This window comes from Myxine glutinosa, chromosome 2 (assembly GCF_964187855.1).
Source record: "Myxine glutinosa chromosome 2, kmMyxGlut1.1, whole genome shotgun sequence".
Classification (NCBI taxonomy): Eukaryota; Metazoa; Chordata; class Myxini; order Myxiniformes; family Myxinidae; genus Myxine; species Myxine glutinosa.
The window spans coordinates 5,704,507-5,728,887 of NC_136262.1; the positions used below are offsets into that span (position 1 = coordinate 5,704,507).

A 24,381-nucleotide genomic window follows, 5' to 3' on the forward strand; every position below is an offset into this window, starting at 1 on the left:
TCTTTGACAACTACCGGTAGATCTCAGAGGCTCGGAATGAATTTGGCTCTGCACAGAACGATGGGGCATCATCCAGTCTTAGTGGCTATTTTAGAGGTGTGGCCGACCCCAGAAATAGCGTGAGGCTAACGATTGCCAGGCACCCTTTACAGGTTTTAGCTGGAGATGTAAATTGGGAGTTCCATCGCTGATTCTTGCTTAGGGACAGAAAGCATGAGACTTTTACCTGCGACATGTCGCAGGTCTACAAGACCTCTGCATGTTGGTTGTTCCTGTTGGTGGTCGATTTTTGAAATGCGCACCCATTGGTCGGATGGGTTTCAGGCCCCACCCACATTTTTCACTCGACTCCACCCACCATGACACCCAGACAAAATCATATGGTTACAATCTTGGTTTTCTAGTTGGCATAAGACATCAGGCCTGTAGGCCTCTGTTTCATTATACACTGCCTAGATTTGTTGCGTCAAATTCCCATTGGCTTTGTTTGGGTCGAGTGTTACTGAGACAAAAAATGTAATCGTATGTGAAATGAAACAGGATTTTGTCGAGGGTGTGACCACAGTGCGGTCATTCTTGTACTACATTGACAGACATGGGGTTACCATTGGTGGGGTTTTCCTTCCTGTTTGAGAACACAAGCTGGATGATGTTGAATGGGATTATTAGTGGCATGAAACAATGAATTGGTGACTGAGAGAAAGCAGTTTGTTGAAGCAGGTGTGGAATGATTTTCAGCCAGAAATAAGTATTTATAACAACGTGGGGTACACCTTTTCTTCCAAGCACAAGCACAGGTGTCAGCATTATCCTTTTGAGTTATCCGTCCGTCCATGCGTGTGCAGCATATTTTTTTGTTACCGCGATAACTTGTGAACGGCTGAAGGGATTTTGACCAAACTTGGTATTTCCCCTCCCCCCCCCAAAATTATTTTTCTTTTCTGACCAGTATGTACTATGATGCAAAGATGAACTGATTAGGTTTTGTGTTCAACAGGTCAAAGGTTGTGTGCCCTTAGAAAATCATTTTTTAGATCACAACTGGAGCTAGAAGAATCTGATGTTTTCTTTCTTCTCCTTATCTCTCCTTTCTCTCTCGCACTCTCTCCCACTCTCCCTCCCTATCTCTCTCCCTCTCTCCCTCCCCCTCTCTCTCCTGCTCTTCCTCTCTCCAGTGATGCATTTGTCAATTTACATTTTCTAGTTTTTTTCAGCTCAAATTCCAGCAAACGTTCACATGCATTGTGGCCAGAGTGGAAAATAGACTGGTAAATATCAGTAAGAAAGTCACTTCTGTATTTTTTGTTTTAATTCTGCCACAATATTTGGGTTTTGGTTCAAGCAAGGAAAGGCAGAAAGAAAATGAAAAAAAATGTATAAAGATACTAGTTCTGAGAGAAGGGAACAATTACAGAACATTCTTAATCGCTCAGAGAATTACATGACAAACTAGAACGGGCACTCGGTAGAGCGCATACCTTCGCCGCAGCTACTGTTCTGTACTTGGCATGGGAGTGTAGGGAACAGAACAACAAAAATACGATTTTGACCTTTTCGTGACCTTGACCTTGACCTTTGACCCGATTGCTCCCAAAATCTAATCAAATGTGTCCCGTATAATAACCAATCATCCCACCAAATTTCATGCAATTCGGTTGAATACTTTTTGAGTTATGCGAATAACATACACACACACACACAGACATACAAATAAATACACAGCGATCAAAACATAACCTTCCGCTTTTGCGAAGGTAATGAACAACTCGGAGAACAAGGGGAGGGGAAAGATTTTTTGTTTTGGGGAAATTAAAAAAACTTTTATTTTGAAATGAATTTATTCGTTTGGGGTAAGAGATTAATGAGAATGTGGAGATGGATATAGGGAGGAAGGATCCAGACCAAGTAGAACACAAATTATTCACAAAAACTAGAACGACACTCTTCGACGTCATGACGTCGATTGATATGCCTCCGCCCACATTGTTACATCATTATAATACTTGTATCAACTTTGATTTAAATCCATTCAGCTGTGCCCAAATTAGCACATTTTTACCTGACATGACCTCTGACCTTTGACCTATTGACCCCAAAATTTAATCGGTTCATGTTTACATCATTATACATACCTGTACCAAGTTTTAATATAAATCCCTTCAGCTGTTCACAAGTTCTCACATTTTTACCTGCCGTGACCTTGGGACTTAGACCTCAGGACCCCCAAAATCGAATCGGTTCATCCTTGCACCAAGTTTGACTAAGATCCCTTTAGCCGTTCTCAAGTTATTGCGGTAACGTTAAAATGACACATACAAAACATCAGTTGAGCTGACGTTATTTTATGGCCTACCTCGCCAATGTTAACCAGAAGCAATGAAATATAATTATCTAAGTGGGACAGAAAAACAAAAAAAGAAGAAGACATCATGCAGAGCACGATGTTTGCAAAATCAACCCCACCTTCCCCTGCCCACCTGCACCCACCCCCCTCCCCCCAAAATTGTTGCCACTGATCCAGCAAATTGTCCATTTCATCAAGATTAAAATTGGCGATCTTGATCAAATGATCAAAGCTCGGGTCAATAGGATGAAAAGTGACGATTTTTCAGATGAAAATTGATGATTTCAGAAGTTTGACCTTGATTTTACCTCAAAATAGTTGCTTTCGCAATTCAGTGAGGCACTGTGTACTTGCTGTTAAATTCTCAAGTTGATAGGATGAAAAGTGGATTTTTCATATGAAAATTGATAATTTTGGAAGTTTGACCTTGTGTTGACCTATGACCTGTTGACCTTAACTGGAGTTAGAAGCAGTTGGAAGTCAAATCACAAACTGCGGTGCGTTATTGAAGGGACATGCATCGACTATAAATGGACGTGTGTGTGTGTGTGTGTGTGTGTGTGTGTGTGTGTGTGTGTGTGTGTGTGTGTGTGTGTGTGTGTGTGTGTGTGTGTGTGTGTGTGTGTGTGTGTGTGTGTGTGTGTGTGTGTCGGTGAGGCATGTTTTTTGTGGAGCTCTACTGGAGCTTTCTGATGTGGAGTGTGATCAAATTATCGTCATGATCTAAGTAGATAAGGTTAATTAACTTCAAAGAATCTGGAAGAATTCCCATGTTAAGGGAAGTGTGGGGGGGCCCGTCCTTAGCTTTTGCCCAGGACCCTAGATTCACTAAGAGCGCTCGTGCCAATGATAACCATATTTTATTCAGAACACCATATGACCTTGACCTTAAACATTTAGGGATACAGTGTAAATTAAGAAAATGTGTCCCCATTTACAATCTATCCAGAAAACTCAACATCATGAAAATCAGAGGAAAATTATTCAAGCTATGATGAAAAAGGTGTTTTTTTGTTAATTCGGCCACAATATGAAAAAAGTAGTTAAAGGACACTAAACAAATGGCAGGTGCTCAACTTAAGTACACTATTATGATGCAAAAACATCTTCGTATTATATGTTGGCAAAATTGAGCGATGATTAAAGAAACGTTTTTTTTTTTTTCAGACACTGCTGAAGTTGAGATTGTCACTTCTTTGAAATATTTAGGCATACATCTATCCGGTGATCTTAAGTGGGAGGTAAACACCAATCACTGTGTGAAGAAGGTCAGCAATGGTTGTTCTTAAAGGTTGAAAAGTTTTGGTATTGAACGTCCTGTGTTGATCAAGTTATATCCGGTCGTGATCTGACACCTCCTTTCAGCGCTTGGTATGGTAGCTCGACGCGGGACGACCGATCCCGACTCAATAGGATAGTAAAGACTGTTTGTAAATTTATTGGGTGTGATCTGCCTTCCATCGAGAACATATATTCCAGTCGAGTAGCAAAAAGAGCGGAAGCTATCATCCAACATGAGTTCCACCCATCACGCAACATTTTTGAACTTCTCCGTTCGGTAAACATTCGGGTAAACGTTATCGTTCCCTCAAGACAAACTGTAATCGCTTGCACAACTTTCATCGTACTGCAATCCACACCCTCAATGAATCAAAGTCTAAACCTTTTGTATGAGCATCTGCAGAATGGTTATGGGTATTTTAAACCATGCCACTTATTTAATCACAAAAATGTTGGTTTAGTGCTCTCGACACTTGTCACAATGAATCGATTTCTTATTCACTGTTATTTTGAAGGAAGCACTGTCAAAGTACTTCCCATTGTATGCGCAACACGCACACACACACACACACACACACACACACACACACACACACACACACACACACAACAATAAAAAAACCACCTTTAGAGGCCATTTTTTTTTACCCCGCAAGCGGGGGTTGGCCTTTTTCGGGGACCGTGGTTGTTGTTTTTTGGTCCCCTTTTTGAAGCAATGTTTTATGGCCGGATGCCCTTCCTGCCGCCAACCCTTTTTGTCGCCTTTTACGACAAGCAGGGAATTACCAGTGAACTGGTACTCAATTAGCCGACCTCGGAAGGATGACAGGCTGAGTCAACCCCCCTGGTGTTAATTCAGCGATCGACCGGGATTCGAACCCAGGATCCTAGGATCCTAAGCTGGCACCCTAGCCGCTAGCCCAACACCAGGGATATATATATATATATATGACAATAAACTCTATTAATTGATTGACGTATTTTAGAAATGAAAATAGTCAGCAGTAATTATTTAAATTATAATTTATTGCATTGACATTGAATAATTTCCATGTATTGTCATTTCAGAATGCACATGCTGTGTGATCTAGAGCACACAGTGTTGGGGATGCTGGATGTGAGAAAGTCAAACTTTCATTGGCAAGCTCGGCTGGATGTCACACAGAACTCGTTTCGTGTTCGAGAACCAATCCTCGAGCTACGCCGTGCTCTATTGGGTCTCTCAGGGGAGCAGTAAGTCTCGCTTTCTCCAAGTCGCAAGATCATTGCTCATCCATTTTATCTTTATTAACTCGGTTTTCTTGTTTCAATCTAAACGATTGTCAATCTCCTCTTTTCCATTTTCAAAAACTTCAGCTCCTTCACTCCACCTTCCTCTTCTCGCCTCCCATTCCCTGCCAAGACTTGTTCTGCATTATAAAAGGGGTTTTCGACAGATTTTAACAGTAATAACATTGCATGTGGTACACAAGGACAGATTCAGTGGGAGAGTATGTGACCCAAGAGGAGTTCTGGAGAGTTGCTAAGTGCGATTGTAAATCATAAAAATCGATAATCAAAAAATAATTTTTGAAAAGGTGAAAGTTATCCAATCAAAAGTAATCAAGGCTACTTTTCATGACTCTTCTGTTTTTCCTTCTGCTAATTTCATTCTTTGTCCTGACTTTGTTCCTTACAATAATTATTCCATTGCCACCAAATATTTCTAGAGCCAAGAAAAAAGTTCAACAAACAAAGGTCATGCCAAATAGACTTTAAAATGGTACCTGCTGCTTCCTTGCTTGATATTCGGCATGTAGAGGATAGAACACGACCAAACAACCATCGGGAAGAGGAAATTCTAATTCTATCGCTGAGTCTGAGGATAAAAGCGACGTTGTTCAGATCATGTCGCTCGTACCCAGAGTGATTTGGGAAGTGACGCCACTTCCCCAAGCTCAATGGCTGTGTGAAAGTCGAGTGCGATGTTGTTTCATTCCGAACCAATATTTCATTATCTTGTTTCTAATTTCAGTGTTTGCTCCCCTCTTCCCTTTCCTTTTTTCCTATTCGTTAATTCCCTTGATGTAAAGCACACGCACACGCACACGCACACGCACACGCACACACACACACACACACACACACGACATATCGACGAGACAAACACTTAACACAGCCACTGAGCTTGGGGGAAGTGCCATCACTTCAAAATTTAAAAGGATCTGTATTCGGATCTTCACCAAAATTGAATCGATTTGTCCTTGTCACACACACAATCTGCCCTTCAAGTTTAGCTCAAACCCGTCCATAACTTTTTGAGATATTGTGATAAATATCAGTTTTTGTCCTATCACTCAATGGTGAAGAATCAATTAAAAATTCTCTGATCCAGATCTGGATCTTCACCGAAATTGAATCATTTCATCCTTGTCACATACACAAACTCTCCCCTCATTTTGAGCCGAATCATCCACAACTTTTTGAGATATCCGGTTCAAAAACAGACATACATGTAAGTTTTTGACCACAACATTTTGAGATGTAGGAATGAGCGGAAAAAGACGACAGGGGAGGGAGGAGGAGAGGACAGAGTTGAGGTTCAGAGTGGGGGAGAGCAGAGATTGCTGAGACTTTGGGAGGGGGAGGTTGAGACTTTTGGAGGTAGGGGGGGAGGGGTTGTGTCAGATCACATGCTTAGTAGATTTGTCATTCTTGATGTAGAAACTGTTTTTCAGAAACCATCCAATTGCATTTTGGGTAAGGCAGAGGTAGAAAGAAGATGTAAAGTGGAATACGAGTATGTGCTTTTTCAGGGCAGATGTACGGAGTACTGTGGGAGAGTGTTGGCTGCAGAGTGCACGGATGGCAAGGAAAGCAGGCCATCATCAGACTGCCTACAATGCCTTGTTGAATGCTCAAGATGCACGTCTTGCTGGTCTTGCACTTGAAAAGGCCAAGGGTCTCTGGAGCCAGGTTACTTTTGCTTAATCCTCTAAAGTCTAAACCCTGGCGGCCGCTGTATTGGCTGCCCCATTATTTATTTATTTATTTATTTATTTATTTTTCGTGGTCTGAGGCTCGTAATGGAGCTTGTTTTATACATGGTCTCAGGCTGATTTTTCTTTTGCTTACAAACATATCACGAGCAACTTCCTGAGCAATTAGCAGCTCCTTTATATTACACCTATTCTTCGGTCTATGTCGCTGCAATTGTTTAGGAAGTGAGAGGGAGGTTTTTGTGGAGAATTCTTGTGTATCGGAAAGCCAGGCAATAACTGCTGGTTTGTTTGATTGGCACCACAAAGTAGAGTATCGACGATAAACAAAAAAGAAGAAAGTAAAACGGTCTATGATTCAACATATAATTTACTGGCGAGGTACCCGTGCTATACACGGTTGGGAAGCCAAAAGCAAACAAACGATGCGGAAATGGTGAATGCTAAACCATGGAACCAATAAATTCCACATACCTGTGCCACCTTCAGTCGAATGTCAGGCATTGGCAGCCGGTTCGTGAAGGACTTGCACAAAAAACGTGCCCATGTGAATGTTTCTATACCCAGTCAATGGCGAATCTGCATGTGGCGAATCCGCGAATGTCACGGTTATAAAGTAGAAATCCTCACGTCATTTCCTCATTCATATTTGAACTCAATATCTCTATTTTCATTCCAAACAGCATCATTCCAATCATAAATGAATAAACCACCGTTTAGAGGCCATTTTTCGCGGGGGTTGGCCTTTTCGAGGACCGTGGTAGTTGTTGTTTTTTGGTCCCCTTTTTGAAGCAATGTTTTACGGCCGGATGCCCTTCCTGACGCCAACCCTTTTTGCCGTCTTCAACGACAAACAGGGAATTACCAGTGAACTGGTACTCAATTTGCCGACCTCGGAAGGATGACAGGCTGAGTCAACCCCCCTGGCGTTAATTCGGCGATCGACCGAGATTCGAACCCAGGATCCTAGGATCCTAAGCCGGCACCCTAGCCGCTAGCCCAACACCAGGGAGTCTAGGAGGGGAGGGGTATGGGGGGAGTTTAGGAGGGAAGGGGGAAGGGAGGAGATTTGAAAGGGATGGGTGATGGGGAGGATTTGTATGGAGGGGCAGGGAGGAAGATTTGAAAGGGATGGGTGATGGGGAAGATTTGGATCTCTTGCGCTGGGTTCCCATTGTGCACAGTCGCGTATTCTTCTCTGGCTCCCGGGTTTTGACGACAAGCGGACACAGTTGTCCTCGCTCTTGGTTTCGACCTTTGTGGCGAAAGGCGGTTGCAGCTCGTGGACTCTGGTGCTATGTGGAGCGGACGCCGATCCCTGTGTGCTCGCTCTCTCTGCCTGCTCCCGCTCCCGAGGGATCTCTGCCTGCTTGTCCAATCATAAATGAATACTATAACAAAATACTGTGTTAAATCACGATTGTATTGAGAAGTTATCAAACCAGCTCATTGTCATCTGTTCACTTCCGGATTCATGGCAGGTCCGCATAGAGTCAATTTCAAAATCATAATTTTATTGAGGAACTTATGAAACCTCTTACCTACCTTACAACATCCACTGGGACCCCAAAACGTTCCACAGAAGGTTTGGCAGAGCTAGCCCCAAAACTGAGCGGGTAGTTTGGGGATGGACAGACAGACACTTCTGTTTTATAATATAGATTTGTAATTACAGGGCTAGAAAAACATTTTTAAAGCCAGAAAACAAATAAAAATTTCAAACTTTTTTCTCAGGGAACCCAGGGTGGGGGAGCCGAAAGTCCAAAGAGTTCAGGGTTCTTGAGGTTAAGGCATTCACAACTTGTGATTACGTTGTTCAGTTCTTTAGTAATAGTAATGCTGTATTTAAAAGCAGCTTGTTGTGTCACAAGGTCGAAATAGTGTTGAGGAAAAGGTTTCCTACTCGTCTCATTTACATTTCATTCACATTTTAAAAACCAATCTGAAATTGTTTTGAATAGTCTGAAGAGCTCTTTAATTAGGGATCCAATCCTTGCGTGGTGGATACCTATTGTTTTTGTTCTGTTTATTATTATTATTAGTCTGTATGATTTCCGCATTTCTTAGCGGATTTATTCCCTTTTGAATTCATTTTTATCGGCAACCATTGGTCCAATTGACACAAAAGTTTCACCATAGTATGCACCTACTCATGCAGATACTTTTTGATGATTATGACCTCATAGGTCATGTGGTAGGGCGCCATCTTGGAAAAACTGAAAGCCTCTATACAGTGCCTGTAAAACGTATACACCCCCTTTCAAATTTTTCACCTTTTGTTGCCCTATAGCCTGGCATTAAATTGGATTAAATCAGACTTTTTCCACCTTCATTTACACATCGTAACCCACAACTTCCAAGTGAAAAACAAATTTCAGAAAAGTAATAAAACGTACAAAACTAGATTATCTTGGTTGGTTGGATAAGTGTCCACCCCCCTGAGTTGATACTTGGTGGAAGCACCTTTGACAGCAATTACAGCTGTGAGTCTGCTGGGATAAGTCTGTACCAACTTTACACACTTTGATTGGGCAATATTTGCCCATTCAAGTTGCATGGGGAGCGTTGATGGACAGCAATCTTCAAGTCATGCCACAGTTTTTCGATTGGATTTAGGTCTGGGCTCTGATTGGGCCTGATTGGGCACTCAAGGACATTTATTTTTTGTTCCTGAACCCCTCCAGTGTAGGATTGGCTGTGTGCTTCCGGTCGTTGTCATGCTGAAAGGTGAACTTCCGTCCCAATTTCAGCTTTCTTGCAGAGGGCAGCAGGTTTTTCTCTAGGATTTTTCTGTATTTTGCACCATCCATTTTCCCTTCTACACGAAAAGTACCCCAGTCCTTGCTGATGAGAAACATCCCCATAACATGATGCTGCCACCAACATGCTTCACAGAAGGGATGGTGTTCTTTGGGTTATGTGCCGTGTTGGGTTTGCGCCAAACATAACCTTTTGCATTTAGGTCAAAAAGTTCCATCTTTGTTTCGTCCGACCACAAAACAGTTTTCTACTTGGCATCAGAATCTCCGGAGTGGTTTTCTGCATACCTCAAATGGGATTGAAGGTGGGCTTTTTTATGCTCTGCCGACGAAGTCGCCAGAGGCATTATGTTTTCAGGTTGTCCATCCGTCCGTGATAGGTTTTCTTTACCGCAATAACTTGAGAATGACTGAAGGGATCTTCGTCAAACTTGGTGCACAAATGTATAATGAGGTAAAGATGAACTGATTAGATTTTGGGCTCACAATGCCAAAGGTCAGAAGTCATGTTATGTAAAAAAAAATCCTGTTACCGCCATAACTTGTGAACCAGTGATGGGATTCTGACCAAAGTTTTCAGTTGTCTTACCCTTCCTCCCGTCCATGGTACACTGAATCTTGTGGTGAGGCAGTTGCCCTGAAACAACTTGCCTTTGCCTCTTGGAAGGCTAATCCAACTGAAGGCAATCTCAGTTCCTTCCACCAAGCTCGGAACAAGTGTGTGTCTACCCTCAGGAGCGCCAGGAAGCACTATCTCTCCACACTCAAGAATGAACTCTCAAACCGGTCTCCTTCCTCCAAATCCTGGTGGCGTCTGGTCAAATCCGTTCCTGGTGTTTGTTCCACCTCCATCCCCTCCCTTACCTCAAATGGCTACACAGTTGACACCGCATGTGACAAAGCCGAATGCCTCAACTCTGTGTTTGCCTCAAAATCCTGTGTCCCAAACCCATCTCTCTCTGTTCCCACCGTACCCAGTCGAACCCAACTGCTCCTGGACTCTGTGTCCTTCTCTCCTGACAAGCTGGAGAAGTTTTTGTCAAACCTCGACTCTGATTCTGCAACTGGACCAGACGACATCAGCCCACGGGTCCTAAAATCCTGCTCTGCCGCTCTATCTCACCCTCTCTCTGTTCTTTTCACCCTCTCTTTTGCTCAAGGTCATCTGCCAGCATCCTGGAAATCAGCAAACATTACCGCTTTACACAAAAAAGGTGCAAAAACAGATCCTTGCAACGACAGACCAATCAGCCTGCTCCCAATTATCAGCAAAGTCATGGAATCCATCATTGCTTCGGATATCAAATCCTTCCTCTTCTCCAATGGCTTGATCTCCGATCATCAATTTGGATTCAGACCAGGTCATTCTACTCTGGACATGCTGCTTCTGCTGTCTCAACAATGGATGGAGGTCCTTAATGCCAAACAGGAAATCAGAGCCGTCTCCCTTGACGTATCACGTGCCTTCGATACGGTCTGGCACCCAGCTCTGCTCACCAAACTCTCCTCCTATGGTATCCATGGAAATCTCCATGCATGGCTTGCGGACTTCCTCTCTGGTCGTAGACAACGTGTGGCCCTGAATGGATTTCTCTCATCTCCCCTTCCTGTTCAGGCTGGAGTTCCCCAAGGCAGTGTTCTGGGCCCTGTGCTTTTTCTGGTCTTTATCAATGATCTCTCCGACTTTCCGACGGCATCAAAGTTTGAGTGTTCTCCCGTTCGTGTCTTTGTCAAATTTCCGCTGGGTATTTTGTTGTGTATGTTATTGTGTGTTTCTATTTGGTTTTGGTCTTGTTGTTGTTGCAAATTTGTGTGTAATTAGTCGTTTTTTTTGTTCGTGCCTCGTGTACGGCCTGGTCTCTCCAGGCTCCCTCCCCCCCCCCCCCCCCCCCGTCAGTGTTTTGTGAATATGGGTTCTTTCCTTCATAGTATACGCTTGTTTCTTTGATTTTCTTGTCTTCCCCCTACCTCTCACGAACATCTTACCCTTTGTCCAGCGTTTTGAAAACAGAACAAACAAATAAACAAACAAAAAAAAATTCTACATTAATTCTTTCTCTCCTCCCGGACACGTGCTTGTTCGCTCTCTTCCTCGTCTCGACTTGTGCCCCGCCCCCTATATATCGTTTTTCTTCCACCTCTGCTCCTGCTTTCTCAAATCCACGTTCTCACTTAGAGACTTTTCCCAGATTGTTTTTCATTGTTTTGTTTAAATATTATTTAAATATGTTTAAACCGCAGCCGTGATGCTGACGCCGCCCTCCCCCCCCCCCCCCCAGAATTTCCATGTTTTCAACGTTTCCCAGTGTGTACCCTGGATTAGAATAGGTACACCGTATCCCTGCGTGTCGTAAGAGACGACTAAGAGGGTTGGCGTCAGGAAGGGCATCCGGCCATAAAAACATTGCCTCAAAAAGAGAACCATGACAATTACAACTACATATGGGCAGGGTACAGCCCGAAGTGGAGATCGGTTTCTGAGGTTTGGGACATGGAATGTAGGGACAATGACAGGGAGATCAGGAGAAGTGGTGGAAGTATTGGTCAGAAGAAGAGTGGACATATGTTGTGTGCAAGAGACGAGATGGAAGGGAAGTGGTGTGAGAACGGTGAAGGGTAGGCAGGGACAGAAATACAAGTTTATGTGGCAAGGGTGCCTGGAGGGCGTGAATGGTGTTGGTGTCCTGTTTTCTGAGGAGTTTGTAGACAGTGTGGTGAGTGTGACTAGAGCGAGTGATAGGTTGATGATGGTGAAAATGATGATTGGAAAGCTCTTGGTGAACGTCATCTCGGGATATGCTCCGCAGGTTGGTCGAAGCGATGAAGAGAAGGACAAGTTCTGTTGTGCGATAGATAAGCTGATGGAAAACGTGAAAGATGAGGAAGTTGTTGTAGTAGGAGGAGACCTAAATGGACATGTGGGAAGGAGTATGGATGGTTTTGAGGGAGTTCATGGGGGTTACGGATATGGTGTGAGAAATGGAGAAGGTGAAAGGATTTTGGAGTTTGCTGATGGAGCTGATTTGTTGATTTGTAATACTCAGTTCCAGAAAGAGGATAATAAGCTTGTTACAATGTTACATATACGTCAGGTGGGTCGACGACAACCGTTGACTACCTGATGGTGCGTAGGCAAGATAGGGGGCACCTCCGGGACACAAAGGTGATCCCGGGGGGGGGGGGGGGGGGGAGGCTGTTTCACAGCACCACTTGGTTGTCTGCGACATAAGGGTGAAAGGTGCGAGGAGAGCTCGGCGGGTGAAGTACCAACCGACAATGAAGGTGTGGAGGTTGAAAGAGGTGACAGTAAGGGAGGCATTAAAAGAGAGGCTGAGTAGGGTCGAGGATGATGTGGTTGAGCTTGAAATTGGTTGGATGTCAATGAAAGCTAGTCTGTTGGGAGCCGTTGGTGAGGTATGTGGATGGACAGAAGGACCACCGAGGCACTCGGAAACATGGTGGTGGGATGATGAAGTTGGAAAGAGGATTGACGAGAAGAGGAAGAAGTTCAAGGAGTGGCAGAAGGCGAAGGGTACGGGAGCAGAAACAGCAGAGCATGAAAGTTATAAGGCAGCCAGGAAGGCTGCAAAGAAAGAGGTAGCAAAGGCGCAGGAGGCATGTAGGAAAATGTTCGGAGAACGCTTGGATTCGGAAGAGGGTCAGAAAGCAGTATTCAGGATTGCAAAGCAGATAGCCAAAGAGAGGTGTGATGTGATGGGGGTGAGTTGCTTGAAGGATGAAGTGGGACAAATTGTTGTCGACCCAGATGGAATTAAAGGAAGATGGAAAAGATATATGGAAATGCTGTTGAATACAGAGAATGAATGGGATGGCAACATAGAGAGTAACCCAGTTTTAGGACCGGCAGAGAAGATAACTGAGAAGGAAGTTGAGGAAGGGATAAAAGCAATGAAGGGTAGAAAAGCGGGAGGGCCGACGGGAGTTGTGGGAGATATGTAGAAGGCAGCAGGAAGTTGGGGTGTGAAGAGAATGACAGAGATCTGTAATCTGGTGATGAAAGAAGGCCGCATTCCAGTGGATTGGGAACTGAGTACCCTCGTCCCTCTATACAAGGGGAAAGGTGACCCTCTGGAGTGTGGCTCGTACCGAGCGATAAAGTTATTGGAGCATGGAATGAAGGTATTGGAAAGGGTGTTGGGGAGGAGGATAAGGAAGAAAGTGAAGATCGATGAAATGCAGTTTGGATTTATGCCAGGAAGAGGAACGACAGACGCGCTTTTCATTGTGAGGCAGTTGCAGGAGAAGTACATGGAGAAGAGGAAGAAGTTGTTTCTTGGGTTTGTTGATCTGGAGAAAGCATTCGATAGGGTTCCACGCAAAGTATTGACATGGGCATTGAGGAAGTTAGGAGTGGAGGAATGGTTGATCAGAGTAGTGATGGCAATGTACAAAATATTGCGCACAGCTGTAAGGACGAAGGACGGGAACAGTGGTGAGTTTGAGGTGAAGGTGGGAGTGCATCAGGGGTCGGTACTAAGTCCACTACTATTTGTAGCTGTGATGGAGGTGCTGGTTCAGAACGTAAAGGAGGGTTTACCGTGGGAGTTGTTGTGTGCAGATGATCTGGTGTTGATTGCGGAAGGTATGGATGGACTGAAGGAAAAGATGAACAAGTGGAAGGAATGTATGGAGACAAAAGGTCTGAAGGTGAATATAGGAAAGACGAAGGTGATGGCAAGTGGTAAAGCATGTGGTGATGTGGAAAGAACTGGGAAGTGGCCATGTGCTGTGTGCAGGAAGGTTGTCGGAATGAACTCCATTCAATGTACAATGTGCGCTGAGTGGGTTCATCAAAAATGTAGTGGTCTGAGAGGGTCACTAACCAGTGTGGCAGCTACATTCAAATGTAAGGTGTGCACAGAGGGAGCTGCAGATGGAGGAAATGTTGAGTTGGATCTTGGAGACGGCGTGAAGCTGGAAGGTGTGAAAACATTTTGCTACCTCGGAGACATGCTGAATGGAGAAGGTGGATCAGACTCGGCAACGGTTGCTCGAGTGAGATGTGCATGGAAGAAGTTTCGGGAAATGAGTGGCGTGCTGATGATGAGGGGAGTGTCGTTGAAGCTGAAGGGAAAGGTGTATGCTGTACGCGTGAGAAGTGTTATGATTTATGGGAGCGAGACATGGGTAATGAACGTAGAGCAGCAACGAATGTTGGAAAGGGTGGAAATGCGAATGGTTCGACGGATGTGCGGAGTATCGTTGAGAGAGAGGAAGACAAATGATGAATTGCGGAAGATGATGGGAATAGAGCCTGTGATTGATGCTATGAAGAGGAACAGGTTGAGATGGTTTGGTCATGTGTTGAGGAAGGATGAAAGTGACTGGTTGAGAAGAGTGATGGAAATGAATGTAGAAGGAAGTAGAGGACGGGGAAGACCGAGAAAGACTTGGCTAAAGATGGTGGAAGAAGAAATGCGGGCAAGGGAGTTAACAAGGAGAGATGCAGAAAATAGGGCAAAATGGAGAAGATTGTCATGGGGACTGCAAGGCTAACCCCCGCTCTCGTAGGGAAAATGGCCTTTAAAATGCATGTTGTGTGTTGTTGTCTCCGACTCTCTGGAAAATCCTCTCTATCTCTTTGCTGATGACTCCACTCTCTGCCGTTCCATTCCTCTTCCCTCAGATCGGCAGTCTGCAGCCTCCTCACTCTCTGAAGACCTGGACAAAATCACAGACTGGTCAAACAAGTGGAACATGTCTTTCAATCCTGACAAATCTCACACTCTTACTATGTCTCTCCGAAAAGATCGACTGGAGAACCCTCCCATCAACTTTCTCAACAATCCTCTCCAAGAAGTTCTGTAGCTCAAGCTTTTGGGTCTCACTATCTGCCATGATCTTTCTTGGGAAAACCACATTTCCAAGCTGGCCTCCAAAGCCAGCCGACTGGGCATCCTCCGTCGTGCGAAGTCCTTCCTCGGCACACCTGAGCTCCTCACCACATACAAGGCTTTCATCCGCAGCTCAATGGAATACTGTTCTCCCCTTTGGGCCGGTGCTCCTGCCTCACACCTAGCTCGGCTTCACGCTGTTGAAACCAAAGCTTTCAGAATCATTGGAATCTCCCGTGATGAAGCTATCTCCGAGGGCCTTTCACTCACTCACCGCAGACAGGTAGGTGGTCTTTCTGGCTTCTACCGACTCCTCTCCGGCCTTGCTCCCCCAGCTCTCTCTGTGCTTTGTCCCCCAAATATTCCTACAGGTCGCACAAGATCTGCCAGCCACCCTCTGATGGTTAAACTGCCGAAATCTCGGACCCTCTACTCATCTTCACTCTTTCATGCCTCTTTTCTCCCGCCTCTGGAACAACCTCCCACACTCCCTTCAAACCCACTCCTCCCTCCAGGTCTTTAAAACAGCTGTTCACCACCATCTCTTATCTTTCCCCATCCAAAACCTTGATCTTTTCTACCCCCACTAATTCACCCCAGATCCACCTTGTTTGAAATTCCAACTTCTTTTCTGGAAGTCCCGGCAGTGTCCATATGTTTTATACCTCTCCCACCCCCCCCCCCTTCCCATGCCTCCCCCCCGTAGCCCTCTCCCTCCCACAGATCTCTCGATGTCCCTGCTCTCAAATGTTGTGTTTGTGTTCCTCCCCCTCTCGCCCCATCTTGTCTACCGCTCCCCATGTTATATGTTTTATGTGTCGGTTTGTCTTTCTGTGTGACAAAACTCTCCCAACAAACAAAAGTAAACTCACACCCAAATCATCAATTCCCGTGAACAACGATAGTCAATATTGACCAAAAATAAAGCAACAAAACTTCAAACAACCTTCAGAGATTTCCTAAGTTAGTTCACTCTGGACAAAGCATCAGCAACGGCATTGTCCCTGCCCTTTACATGTCAATGTCCAAGTTGAACTGCTGCAAAGCCAAACTCCATCTCATCAATATCTGGTTTTTACTTTTCATTTTTTTGAATGAAGGTTAAGGGGTTGTGAATAAAAATCCAAAGTCAAGCAAATCTATAGCACTTTTTTGGGAGGCCGAGCTGAGAGCCAGGTTTCATGGTGGTTGGGTGGTGAGGCCTGGAAGTATTCACTGCATGGACGCCTTTAGGAACATGGAGTTCACGGTTAATCCGTATAGGAATCTTGGCTCGGCTGCTCCGCAGCATTCAGTGCTTCAAACTCTTCCTACTTTCATAATAATCACGGTTGGGGCGCCTGTCACTGTTGTCACGTGAATAGCGATCTCCTTCTCGGCCACTACCCTGATAATCATCCCTTCGGGAGCTGCCGTAACTCTGGGAGCCTCCATAATAATCTCGACTGCGGCCACCACCACAACTACTTCCACCCCGGGAGCCATAGCCACCCCTGAAACTACCTCCACGTTTTCCTCCTCTGTAGCCCCCTCGACACCCATGGCCTGCCTTCTCTACTATTAAGGTCCAACCATGCAAATCCTTGCCATTCAAATCCTTTTCTGCATCTTTGGCATCCTTTGTGTTTTCAAACGTGACAAAGCCAAACCCTCTTGACTTTTGCGTCTCCCTGTCTTTTATCAGCCGCACTTCCAAGAGTGGTCCATATTGGCCGAAGACAGAGTCCAGAACAACTTCCCTTGTTTTGAAGTTCAGTCCACCTACAAAGAGCTTGCCAACATTGCCTCCATCCCTGACTTGTGTGTGCTGACACTTAGTTTTTGGGTACCTGACAAGACGTGCCTGTGCAGAGCGTGACGTCAGTACCTTCCTCTTCTCTTCAGAGCGCTTCCTACCCATAGCACGAGTAGTGGCACAGGATGGAAAGATATCCGGAATCTTCTGCTCTAACTGTGCAGTGTTATTTTTCATGCTAGGCTTTTCAACAAACATCAGGTTACCAGAAACTTGACCACCGGCCAAATCATTCCTGATAACAAAAGATATTCCCTCTACAGGGAGAGTGGCTTGTAACTCTACGGTGACCGGTCCTGACACCAAATCAGACTTCAAATGGATGACATGAAGTGGGGCTTTAACACAGCCACCAACTCCCTGTAAAAGAACACTAACACCAGTTGCCGTCTTCTCTGACAATGGCAAAATGCCCTCAAGCATCAAAGATTGATGTGCTCTTGTGTCCATCAATACCCTAACAGGTCTTTGGTTAGTCAAGTTTCCATCCAGTGACACAAACCCCTCTGAAATAAAAGGTTTGTAACCCTCTTGAACAAGGTCGTTCTGTGATGCCGTAAATTTGGCATGGGAACCTTCACAAGGCACTGTCCTCCAAGGACGATTTCTCGCATTTGCCAATGCATTCGGAGTTGTACTAGTCTGACTCCGCTCCTGATTTTTCCTTTCCAGGGCATAACATTGGGACATCAACTGTCCAGGTTTCTTGCAAAAAGCGCAAGTAGGCCCGGAGGAAAAACTCGTGGTCTGCCTCGAGCCCCCGGAAGATAAGTCTGTCTTGGAACTGTAGACTTCTGATCCCTAAGAGTCGCGGTATCAGATCTGTCCTCAGTCATCTCTAGGCCGCCTCCACGTATATTTGTTCTCCGCCCCTGATTTACCATAACTCCCCTGGCTAACTCTAGGCGGGAAGTTAGGTTTGTGGAACCCCATCCTGTGTGTCAAGGCATAGTCATCTGCCATGGTTGCTGCCTCATACAACTCTGGTACTTTCTTTTCCTCCAGATGTACTTTAATGTCTGCGTGGACACACTGTTTGAATTCCTCCACCAAGATCAATTGTCGCAACAGGTTGAAATCTTTCCCAACCCCCTTCGAATCACACCACCGATCAAACATGGTTTCCTTCATTCTGGCCAACTCCGCATGGGTCTCGCTCTCCATCTTCCTGGCATTCCCGAATTTTTGCCGGTAAGCTTCAGGGACCAATTCATAGGCTTTGAGAATGGCTTTCTTCACTTTCTCATAATCTACACATTGGTCAATCTGTAAAGCCGAAAATATATCTTGAGCTTTACCCACAAAAACACTTTGCACTAACATAGTCCAGGACCCCACAGGCCATTTTAGCATTTGAGCCACTTTCTCAAAGTGTAAAAAAAACTTGGCTATCTCCTTTTCATTTAAGGGTGGAACCAGCCTCACATGTCTACCAACATCCCAGGTGTTCTGACTAGTTGTCGAACCCGCCGGCATGGATACGACTTCTCCCCGTTTTCCCATTAATTCCAGCTCCTTGAGTTTAACTTCCTTCTGATACTCCATGTCACGTTCCTTTAACTCCCTTTCGGCTCTCCTTTCCTCTGCTCTTTCCTTTGCTCCTCTTTCTTCTTCAGCTCTCCTTTCCTCTTCAGCTCTCCTTTCCTCTTCAGCTCTCCTTTCCTCTGTTCTTCTTTCCTCGAGTTCCTTTGCAGTTCTCCTTTCCTCTGCTCTTTCCTCTGCTTTGCTCTCCTTGAGTTCTCTTGCAGCTCTCCTTTCCTGGCTCTGCAGTTGCATCTCCATTTTCCGGAGCACCACGTTTTCTTTTTCCTCGGGTAACCAATCCAAGGCTACCTCTGTCCATGTTCCCTGTCCCACCAGAGATTCTACCACCAATGTCTGCATCTCTGCTTTCTTCATATTAACTCGGACCTCCAAGTTAAAATGTCTGGCCAATATCAAGAGTTCCAATTTTTTTAACGCTTGGAACTGTGCCTCATTAGGGGACGCCGCAAACTGTTCTGCGTCAAACACCATGGTGACTGTCAGTTAGCACCTGTTAACCTTCACACAAAAATTTCCAAATTATTTGAAAAATTTGGGAATGTTAGAAAAATTCCAATTTTGGGAATGCTAGGGAATTCTATCCCGGACGAATGTTATCAGGGAATTTAATCCCGGACGTGGATCCCAATTTTGAGCCCCCGGGCCAATTGGACGAGCCCCCAATTTCTGTTACGTGCTCCTCCCCGACCCCCTGGTCACAGTGTACCTCCGAGCCCCGAGAGGAGTCGCGGCAGAAAAATGTGTTATTTTGTTTGTCAAAGATCAACGGAGAAGCCACTCCAATTGTTACTCACAAACAAATATTGTATTAAGATCACACAAGAATAACAGTACAACAACAATAGTATTCAAAAGTACAATCAATATGTCCTATGATGGTACCATCAGTTTTGTAATATATAACCCATTGTGCTCCAAGTGAGTGAAACAAGAACATTTCCCAATGTCTCTTATTCCCGGCTTCAAGACGAAGTTGATTCGCTCCAGCGATCGCCCGAACGATGTCCAATCGAGACCAGAATCCCGTGCGGATGGCAAGCACAGTCACACCGCCGAAGCTGTACAGAGGCGCCCTCAAGGCGACTGGGAAATCCAAAGGCGCCCTACAGGCGACTGAGAGATCACACCCTCGGGTATGGACGAAGTAACCTTCAAAAAGCCACGTCACACACACACACCCCAGATTGACATCTGAATGCGGTGAAAATGGTCGAAAAGAGATGAAATCGTGAGCGAAGCACAAGTCCTGCGCGAGTCAAAATGGCCGACGACCCGCTCTTGAGACGTAACGGCCCGGCGATAATTCTCCTCGGAATCCACCGCCAAAAACCTGACACGCAGGTTGATCGGTCACAGCGATGACAACTCTGTCGCAGGAATTCCTTTCCCGAAAATCCCGAAAGTTCACTTGCGACTCCTGTTCAACAACGTTCGATTCCGAACTCGGAGCAACTCGGCTTTCTTGTCCGACTCACTCGCTCCGCCCTCTTTCTTTCTCTTCCTCTTCGTCGTCCGGTTCCCGATCCGGTTTCCTGTTTCTTTTAACATTAACTTTTTTACCTTTTGAAAACAGTTCATGGACAATAAACCTTTTGAAAACAATAATAGGACATGGAATCAGAAATATTTACAGTGGATGCAAACCCCCACAACGGAAGTGACGAATCCGTAACAATAGCAATGTGCGAATCCAGTGTAAAGCCTCGGGCAGGACCTGACCCCATTGATGAGACCCCAGCGACCGAGTCCTCAAACCCATCTCCACGGCCTTCCAAACGATACCATTAAATCACTCTACTTTCCCGTTCCCTTGTGGATTATACGGAGTAGTTCAGCTGGCGGCGATACCCCGCTCTGAAAGAAAGGTCTTGACCTCCTTGCGGCACTTGCCATAAATGCGGCACCCTGATCAGAGTGGATAAATGCCGGATACCCGAACAATAGAAATAACTGACGTAGGCATCGAATTACTGTCGCAGATGATGTGTCCGGGCACGGAAAGGCGAAGGGAAACCCAGAGTACTCATCCACGACCGTAAGCATATTGCATTGCAGTCCCAATGTGGGTAGAGGTCCCTTAAAATCTATGCCATAATCTCTCCCAAGGACGGCCGGCTTGAACCAGGGTTCCCATAGACAGCTTGTAAAAACGGGGCTTACTTTACCTCAGCGCACAGGGGGCATGTTCGGCATAAACGTCGGATGTCGTCCCCCGAGAAGGGCAAGTTACGGCAACGAACAAAGTGTGCGAGTCGCGTCACCCCTTTGTGACACAGAGATTCGTGTATGACCCGCAAATCGTCGGATGTCATGCCCGCACAGACCGGTCTGGACAGCGTCGGCGGCCCGATTTTCGCTTCCTGGCCGATAGACTATTTTGTAGCAATAATCAGCCAGTTCTACCCTCCATCATCTACCCTTCTGTCCAGGTGTATCGCGGTGCTTTTCGCCCCGCCCCCATTATCTCCTTGCCATCCACCTTTTGCCCTGTTCACGTGACTCGTGGTGGTCCCTCTCGGCCCTCCCCCCGTTGGTATTTTGTGCATATAAGATTGTTCACGGTTCTGTTTAAATATTATTTTAAATATGTTTAACCTTTCCCCTTCAGTGGTTTATTCAGTGGTATATTACAACACGCTGTTTTTCTTCCTATTTAAAAGGCTTTTCTCAATTTCCTCTCCAACTCATTCCACGTCAAAAAAAAGAAATTCAATATCTTATACGTCTCCCTCACGACATGGTCTAAATTCACATTCATTCCATCCCTCCTCCATCGTTCTGAATCGGATTGCTAACTTGAAAATCACAACAAACCCAATTTGTTATCAATGTTCGTCTTTCATTAATCATCCACTTTATAAACTCCCCTCTTGCCCCTCCCCTCCAAATCCCCCCCCCCTTGCACCTACACTCCTAAACTCCCCCCTTTCCCCTCCACTCTTAAACTCCCCCCTTTCCCCTCCACTCTTAAACTCCCCCCTTGCCCCTCCACTCCTGAACTCCCCCCCTGCCCTTCCCCTCCTAAAGTCCCCCCTTGCCCCTCCCCTCCAAATCCCCCCCTTGCCCCTCCACTCCTGAACTCCCCCCTTGCCCTTCCCCTCATAAACGCCTCCCTTGCCCCTCCCCTCCAAATCCCCCCCCTTGCCCCTACACTCCTAAACTCCCCCCTTGCCCCTCCACTACTAGACTCCCCCCTTGCCCCTCCCCTCCTAAACTCCCCCCTTGCCCCTCCCCTCCTAAACTCCCGCCTCACTCCTCCCCTTCAAAACTCCCCCCCAACTCCTCCCATTCAAATCTCCCCCCATACCATTCCTCTCAAATTCTCCCTCCTCCCCCCTCCTCAAAGTTGCCTCCTCCCCACCTCGTCTCCCTTCTATCTCATGCCTCCACCCCCCCCCAACCTTCTATTGTCCCATGCCCCCCCTCAAACAACCCCTCACTCTGCCTCATCCCTTCACCACCAAACCTTTCATCCTCCTCATCCTTCCTTTTCTTGGAACTCTTCTGTAATCTCTGACACACTATCAACTGCTCTCCCTACCTCCCCCTCTCATCCTTCATCTTACCCTACTCCTCCCCTCCCCTGTCCTGTACCCGATGCTCCCCCTCTCTCTTCTTTAACGGTATGGACCTCAAACATCCGGGGCCTTCGCTCAAACCTGACTGATCTCTCCATACAGGTTGCTTCTGACAATCCAGACTTGATCTGCTTAACAGAGACTTTCCTCCTTCAAGATGTCTCTGATTCCTCAATATCTCTTCCTGGTTACTCCCTCTTCCGGTATGATAGACCTGAGCCTCGTCCTGGTGGTGGGGTGGCTATCTTTATCAAAAGCTCTCTTCCTCATTCTCCTTGCACTGCCCTCTCTCCTCCTCACCCCCAGGAGTACCTCTGGCTACGGCTTCCTCTCCGCTCCCACCTTTTGTTCATATGTGTTCTGTACCGTCCCCCAAACAGTGATGACTCAATTTACATTTCACTCTCTGACAACATGGACCAACTTCTATCCACTCATCCCAACTCTCTCTTCCTCATATGTGGTGACTTCAACTCTCATCATGCCACCTGGTTGGGTGTGGGTTCCTCTCTCACCAGTCATGGCACCTCAGCAAAGGACTTCTGTGACTCACTGGGATTGACACAATCTGTCAATTTCCCGACCCGGATCTCAGCCAATGGAGTTTCTTCTCTTCTAGACTTGGTTATGACAAACTTCCCTGCTAATGTCTGCTGCTCTTCTTCTGCTCCAATCGGTTCTTCTGATCATGTGCTTGTCAAAGTGGACATCTCTCTGGCCATTCTCAGAGAGCCTCCTCAGCGTCGAAGAGTCTGGCATTTCACTCAGGCCGACTGGGACGGGCTTCAAGCAGCCATCAATCGTCTGGATTGGTCTCCCATCTCCACTGCCTCTGACATCAATTCTTCCTGGGAATTCTTCCAAAGCAAACTGATCTCTCTCATGCACAGATTTATCCCATCTCGTCTTCAGTTGTCTTACCCTTCCTCCCGTCCATGGTACACCGAATCTTGTGGTGAGGCAGTTGCCCTGAAACAACTTGCCTTTGCCTCTTGGAAGGCTAATCCAACTGAAGGCAATCTCAGTTCCTTCCACCAAGCTCGGAACAAGTGTGTGTCTACCCTCAGGAGTGCCAGGAAGCACCATCTCTCCTCACTCAAGAACGAACTCTCAAACCTGTCTCCTTCCTCCAAATCCTGGTGGCGTCTGGTCAAATCCGTTTCTGGTGTTTGTTCCCCCTCCATCCCCTCCCTTACCTCAAATGGCCACACAGTTGACATCGCACGTGACAAAGCCGAATTCCTCAACTCTGTGTTTGCCTCAAAATCTTTAGTCCCAAACCCATCTCTCTCTGTTCCCACCTTTCCCAGTCGAACCCAACTGCTCCTGGATTCTGTGTCCTTTTCTCCTGACAAGGTGGAGGAGTTTTTGTCTAACCTCGACTCTGATTCTGCAACTGGACCAGACGGCATCAGCCCACGGGTCCTAAAATCCTGCTCTGCAACTCTATCTCACCCTCTCTCTGTTCTTTTCACCCTATCTTTTGCTCAAGGTCATCTGCCAGCATCCTGGAAATCAGCAAACATTCCCGCTTTACACAAAAAAGGTGCAAAAACAGATCCTTTTAACTACAGACCAATCAGCCTGCTCCCAATTATCAGCAAAGTCATGGAATCCATCATTGCTTCGGATATGTAATCTTTCCTCTTCTCCAATGGCTTGATCTCTGATCATCAATTTGGATTCAGACCAGGTCACTCTACTCTGGACATGCTGCTTCTCCTGTCTCAACAATGGATGGAGGTCCTCAATGCCAAACAGGAAATTAGAGCTGTCTCCCTCGACATATCACGTGCCTTCGATACGGTCTGGCACCCAGCTCTGCTCACCAAACTCTACTCCTATGGTATCCATGGAAATCTCCATGCATGGCTTGCGGACTTCCTCTCTGGTCATAGTCAACGTGTGGCCCTGAATGGATTTCTCTCATCTCCCCTTCCTGTTCAGGCTGGAGTTCCCCAAGGCAGTGTGCTGGGCCCTGTGCTTTTTCTGGTCTTTATCAATGATCTCTCCGACTCTCTGGAAAATCCTCTCTATCTCTTTGCTGATGACTCCACTCTCTGCCGCTCCATTCCTCTTCCCTCAGATCGGCAGTCTGCAGCCTCCTCACTCTCTGAAGACCTGGACAAAATCACAGACTGGTCAAACAAGTGGAACATGTCTTTCAATCCTGACAAATCTCACACTCTTACTATGTCTCTCCGAAAAGATCGACTGGACAACCCTCCCATCTACTTTCTCAACAA

At 46.0% G+C, this 24,381-nt stretch overlaps 1 protein-coding gene across 2 annotated transcripts in view; it reads left to right on the top strand.

Moving 5' to 3' along the window:
• The window catches only part of ATR (ATR checkpoint kinase), a 243,727-nt gene that overhangs the window by 142,121 nt on the left and 77,225 nt on the right, over nucleotides 1–24,381 (top strand). For both annotated transcript variants that reach the window (XM_068109426.2, XM_078772919.1), the window contains 2 exons: nucleotides 4,694–4,858; nucleotides 6,421–6,580. In XM_068109426.2, coding sequence (XP_067965527.2) covers nucleotides 4,694–4,858; nucleotides 6,421–6,580 — 325 coding nt within the window. The remainder of the gene's footprint in view (nucleotides 1–4,693; nucleotides 4,859–6,420; nucleotides 6,581–24,381) is intronic.